At 61.2% G+C, this 6,000-nt stretch overlaps 1 protein-coding gene across 1 annotated transcript; it reads left to right on the plus strand.

Annotated features, from left to right (window-relative positions):
• The first annotated feature begins 2,757 nt into the window (after nucleotides 1-2,757).
• Nucleotides 2,758-4,972, plus strand: TIMM13 (translocase of inner mitochondrial membrane 13). The gene is made up of 3 exons (XM_075903163.2): nucleotides 2,758-3,042; nucleotides 3,514-3,582; nucleotides 4,706-4,972. The coding sequence occupies exons 1-3, from the start codon at nucleotides 2,920-2,922 to the stop codon at nucleotides 4,802-4,804; spliced, it is 291 nt and encodes a 96-aa protein (XP_075759278.1). The 5' UTR covers nucleotides 2,758-2,919; the 3' UTR covers nucleotides 4,805-4,972.
• The last annotated feature ends 1,028 nt before the right edge of the window (nucleotides 4,973-6,000 follow it).

Here is a 6,000-nt window from a genome sequence, read left to right on the forward strand (position 1 = left end):
GAGACTAGAAGATGTATCCAGTGTTGCATGGGTCCTTAGTTCATAAGTTTTGTTTTTCTTCATTTAAATTCTTGTTCTGAGGGGGGATAGGGAGGGGGTGATCAGTTTGCAGGCTGCCCTGGGGGGAGCAGACAACCCTAACCATATCATTGCTGCAGCCTAGGACCAGGTGAGAAGTGCCTATTCATGGGCATTGCAGTAGGCACAATGGGGAGAGGGGTGCCTGTCCCCTGCCTGGGTGACCAACACAAACTCTGAAACCTGACCCCTTTCTTGACCCCTGCCCGTTGGGATTATAGCTATCCAGGTCCCCATCTCTGGCTCCTTGCTGCTCCTCTGTGGTCATTCTACAGTATAACTGTCCCTCCTACCAGACCTCTCCCTTTCCATTTTATGAGAAACAATTGAATTCTAGGCAGATCCCATTGTCCTGGAACAACCAAACCCTTGCTTTGTTAAGAGGAAGCTGCCTACCACATGTGCTGGTCTTAGCTCTTACTGTTTAGGAGGAGTTCTTGAACAAATGGACTCAGATGGACAAATAGACAAAGTTTCTAAAATATAGTGGGTAATGCTGCCCACTTCTCTATAATGTCTTCTGAAGGTGAGAACAGGCATTCACCTTGCACTTTAGCATGGCTGGCGTACTTTACAACGGCAGCTACAAAACATTTTTATGCCCCTTCAGGCTTCCACGCTTATGACAGTTTCTGCTCAATAACCATCCAAAGCAGTGTGGGTTGATGCACAGGCATTTTCATTGTCTGCCTCAGAGGCCACCACTATAGGGTTGATTTTCTTTTTTGATGGTTCGGGATCTGTAGTTTCCTCCTCTGTGTGTTGCTTTTTTAAAGACTTGTGACAGCATGCCCCACACTCCACACCTTGTCCCTCTCAGATTTTGGAAAGCATTTCAGATTCTGGTTGAAAATTGAATTGCAATTCTTCCCCAACAAATGAATGACACGTTAAAAATGCTTCACTTTGTGTCATCTGTAGAGATGCCTGTCCTTTGGAATAGTGGTTGAAGCATGAAGGGGATATATGAATGATTAGCATATTTGGCATGTAAATACTTTGTGATCCTAACTACAGAAGTGCCACGTGAATGTCTGTTCTCACTTTCAAGGAATAGATAACAAGCAGGAAGGATTATCTCCCATAAATGTAAACAAGCTTGTTTATCTTTAAGATTGGCTCAACAAAATGTAGGACTGAATGGACTTGCAGGCTCTCAAGTTTTACATTTCGGTTTTGAAATCTACATATGCAAGCTGCTATACAAAACTTGTCTGCAGTCACTTGGAAAATACAATTTCCTTTGATTATATATATTTGCTATGTAAAAATAATATAAAATGAGCACTCTACACTCTATTCTGTTGTAATTCTTAATATACAGGTTGAAGCTGTGAAGTCCAGAGCCACCAGCTGGGAGTCAGGTGGTTGGAAGTGGGGCTGGGGGTGGGCAGTGGCCATAAGAGGAGCAGCGAGCCCAGTGCCAGCCCTGGCAGTGCAGCCCTGCTCCACTGGGCAAGTTAGGATCATGGGGGGATGGTGGTGGGGTGGGAGCATAGGCTGTTCTACCAGGGATAAGAAATACAAGACAAAACTGATGGGGATCAGATCAGTTTCTTAGCGATTTTAGGGATGTGAAAGGTTAAGTGGTAAGCCAGGAGAGGCTGGAGCAGCTCCCTGCGCGCCCCCCCCCCCCCCCATGAGGCTGCTGCAACCCTACAGAGCTTGCTGGAGCAGTCCTTGTCCCTGGTGGGCCTGGCTGCCTTTCCCTCATGCTGGTTATACAATGGCGCTTCAGTTTGCAATTTAGCTTCCCCAGGTACTGCCAGCCCTACTGGTGGGGGGTGGGGGGAGGGGTTTCTTCTCCCGGAGCAGGGCTGGTAGCCCTTGCCAGCTGCACTTCGGGGGGGGGGGGGGGGCTTTGTGCTGGCTTGTGCAGTATAACGCTGAGTGTCAGCCTGCAGAGCCCGCAGCCGGGTAGCTGGGATTTGTAGCAGTGCAGCCCTAGTGCGTGGGGAGGGGAACACGCCGGAAGAACTCTCGATGCTCCTGACGCAGCTCTGCTGTAGCCGGGCTCCCGCCGGTGGGTTCCCGGGGGCAGGCTCTGCACGTGCTGGGGGCGCAGGCCGGCCGGGAAAGGCGAGGTGCAGGGTGGTTTGTTTTGAAGGGGGGGGGGATAATCTCAGTGCCCGGGGCCGCTAAAGGCTCAATCGGCCCGGACACTGCACTGCCGGAGCGGAGCGCTGGGGGGTCTCGTGCAGACACCCCCCCCGGCGGGGGCACAAGGCCCTTTTCCCAAGCACGTGCTGAGGGCGGGGCTCCAGCGGCTCACACGCTCGTTGGGACAATCACGTGGCGAGAGGGCGCGTGACGCGTCGGTCCATGGGGACTCCTCGGGCCCAGGCGGCCCCGCGCGAGGCGCACTAGGGGCGGGGCTGCCGGGGCAGGGGGCGGGTCTGCCGGGGCGGGGCCGGGAGGCTGGACGGGGGCGGGGCTGCCGGGGCAGGGGGCGGGGCCCGGAGGCTGGACGGGGGGGGGGGGGCGCGGGTGTCGTTGGGAAAACGTAAAACCAACGACCTGTCCCCGCGCCGCGTCCGGCCCCGTAACGAACCGAGGGGGCGGGGCCGGGCCGAGCGGAGGCGTCGCCTCAGGCCCTGGCCGGGGGGGTTTCCCGCCTCCCGGCTCTGGGGCGCGGGCCCTTTAAATCGGCGCCGGAGCGCTGCGGAGGGGAGGGGCTGGCCCCGCCCCTCCAGCCCCCGGCCCCGCCCCTCCAGCAGGCTGCGCTCGCGCGCGGCGCAGGGCTCCGGCGCGGCGGCCTCGGTCTAGGCCACACCCCCCGCCGCCGCGCTGCATGCCGGGAGCGGAAGGCCCGGCGCGACCCGTGGTGCCCCGCGCGCGGCCATGGAGGGCGGGTTCGGCGAGTTCGGGACGGGGGGGGGCGCGGGGGGGAAGCTGGACCCGGGGCTGCTCATGGAGCAGGTGAAGGTGCAGATCGCCGTGGCCAACGCGCAGGAGCTGCTGCAGGTGGGGGCGGGGCCGGGGGGGGGCTGGCTGGGGGGGAGGGGATGGGGGGCCTGGCGGGGGGCGGGGCCGGGGGGGGCGCCAGAGGGGGGGCGGTTGGGTGATGGGGGGCTGGCTGGGGGGGAGGGGTCTATGGGAGGGCCTGGCAGGCGGAGGGGTCGGGGGGGGGGGCCAGAGGGGGGGCGGTTGGGGGATGGGGGGCTGGGGGGGGGAGGGGTCTATGGGAGGGCCTGGCAGGGGGCGGGGCCGGGGGGGGCCAGAGGGGGGGCGGTTGGGGGATGGGGGGCTGGCTGGGGGGGAGGGGTCTATGGGAGGGCCGGGCGGGGCCGGGGGGGCGCCAGAGGGGGGGCGGTTGGGTGATGGGGGGCTGGCTGGGGGGGAGGGGTCTATGGTAGTGCCTGGCAGGCGGAGGGGTCGGGGGGGGGGTTCCGGTCCCGGCAGTGGCCCCTGACCCTGTCTCCCGTCCCCCCCCAGCGGATGACCGACAAGTGTTTCCGGAAGTGCATCGGGAAGCCGGGCGGCTCGCTGGATAACTCGGAGCAGGTGAGCGGGGCAGCCCCTTGGGCTTGGCGCCCTCCCGCCTTGCCCAGGCACCAGCCCCCGCTCCAGCATCTGGCCCGCGGCTTTGTAGCTGAGCCAGGCTCGGGCAGCGCAGCCAGAGGGAGCGAGGCGCCGGTGCTGCGGGCGTGTTTGTGCTCCCCAGTGAGGCCCCTTTACACTGGGGTCTGCAGGTGATACCTGCCCTGCCCACGCGGGGAGCCAGGCCCTGCCTGCCCGTGTTCCTGGTAAGCTGGGTGGCTGTGCGGCCGCTGAGGCGAGTTCCGGTGCCACCCAGCTGACGAGCAGCGCCCACACCTCGGTTTGTGTTTCTGCCAGTGGTGCACATCCGCACATACCTCGGTGCGCACAAAACGTTTTCTGCACATGGACGGAAAAGATTAGAGGTGGGCACGTTGGCCTGCCCATGCCCTACCCCTGTGTCGCTATCTCTAGGTCGTGCCCTCACTGTGCTCAAGCTGCTGGCTGCTGCAGTGTCTAATGCAATGTTTCCCAATTTTATTTGGCCATGGAACCCTTTTCTGCTTAAAAGAATTTCAAGGAACCCCTGGGGGAGGGTTGCCCAGGGTAAAAGTTGTCAAGCAAAAAAAAAAAAAAAAAGGAACCCACTAGATTTTGTCAAGAACCCCCCGCCCTCTGTAAAATAGACTCTGTCTCTTTAAGAGGGGGCAGGGGAGTGCTGTGTTATTGTGGATCCCTTACTTTCACTTCACAGAACCCCGGGGTTCTGTGGAGCACCAGTTGGGTCTAATGCAAACATGGCAGCAGGCCCGGGGACGGGGGTCTCTGGAGGGTGTTTGGGGAAGGGAGAACTGCGAGGCTGCTCTGTTTTGTGCCATCTCCGAGGCGCTCAAGGTGAAGGTCCCATCGTGTGATGGGAAAAGCAGCAGAGAGCTCCCTGCAACATGCTTAGCCCCCTGCCCTGGGCCTTGCGACGGTGGCAGACCGTGCGGTGGAAATAGGCTCTGTTCCCAGCCATCACTGGGGCAAGTCGTTTCCTCTGCGCTTGCCATTCCCCAAGAGGGGCTAAGGGGCCCTGGTCCCCTTGCGCAGGTGCGTTGGGCCTGGGGTGAGGAGCGAAGTCGCATTGTTCTCTCTTCCATTCCAGAAGTGCATTGCCATGTGCATGGACCGGTACATGGACGCCTGGAACACCGTCTCACGCGCCTACAACTCCCGGTTGCAACGGGAAAGAGCCAACATGTGACCAGCAGCCCTGCCAACATGCCCCCTGCTTGGGGCGAGTGACTTGATTCCTGGACTAGCCCGAGTGGCCCTGTGAGAGCGAACGGGAAGGCGGGGGGAGAGGAATCCCTGTGATTGGTTAATGCGGCATCGCCACCATGGCAGACAATAAACCGGCATCTGGAGTGTGCCTTGGTTAGCTGCGTGGGCTCAGCGGCTCCCTCGTGCCCAGTGTAGGGTACAGCAGGGAGGGTGAAGGTGGCCAGGCAGGGGGTGGCTGCTGCCCATTCTCTCCATCCTGTTACATGCTCACAGGCTTTGCTCAGTGCTGGCGGGGGACGAACGGACACGGGGGACTGAGAGACCGGCAGGGAACATGCTGGTTGATGGGAGGGCTGTGGGGCAGGGAGTCCTTCCAGAAAGGGAGCCGAGCAATGCCCCGAGGACATGAGGCAGTGTGAGCAGCAGCGCACCCCTGCTCCCGCCTGGTGGGGCTGCGGCTCCGCTGGGAAGGTCGGTCAGGGAGTTGCTGCCCACAGAACGATCTGCAGGTCGCGGTGTTGGATTGTTACTGGACAGTCCAGCTGCAGGGGCTTGTGGCGCTGGGTGCTGGCCCTGCTGCGGGACTGGCCCATGCTCACCTCAGGGGTGCCCCATGAGAGCGCTGGATGAAGAACCCCCCCGTCCCGGCTAGTCCCAGTCCTAATCCCAAAGGAGGAGACGTCTGCGCTCAGATCGCGGCCGGGGCGAGTGAGCCCAGCTGCTGTGCTAGGAGCCAGCATGGCACGGCCAGAGTCCTGGGGCTGCTACGTTGTGAGGTGCTGCTGAAATAACAGCAAGAGCGGCAGGCAGCGTCTGAGCTTCACTTCTCATGGAGGCAGGGTGGGAATCGGTCCCACGGGCTCCCTGGCAGCCCGGAGGCCTAAGTCGCTGGGAGCTGGCCCAGGAGTGGCAGTGCCTGGCCCACCCAGCCAGTAGCAGCATTAGCTCAGGCGCTCCTCCCCGGCACCAGACTACCTGCTGGGAGCTGTGGGGCCGGGCCGCACGTGGGCACAGAAGGCTGAGGGGATGTGCGCACCAGCTGTCAGTCAGCCATGGGTTAGATCCTGGCAGGGCCTCTGTTTCCACAGGCCTGTGCACAAAGCTGCCTCAGCCCTGACCCCGCTGCGCTGCTCTGCCCCGCCCCGGCTCGCACCTCCATGTCCCGCCATGGTCTGT

This window comes from Pelodiscus sinensis, chromosome 32 (assembly GCF_052426305.1).
Source record: "Pelodiscus sinensis isolate ZL-2025 chromosome 32, ASM5242630v1, whole genome shotgun sequence".
Taxonomy (NCBI): Eukaryota; Metazoa; Chordata; order Testudines; family Trionychidae; genus Pelodiscus; species Pelodiscus sinensis.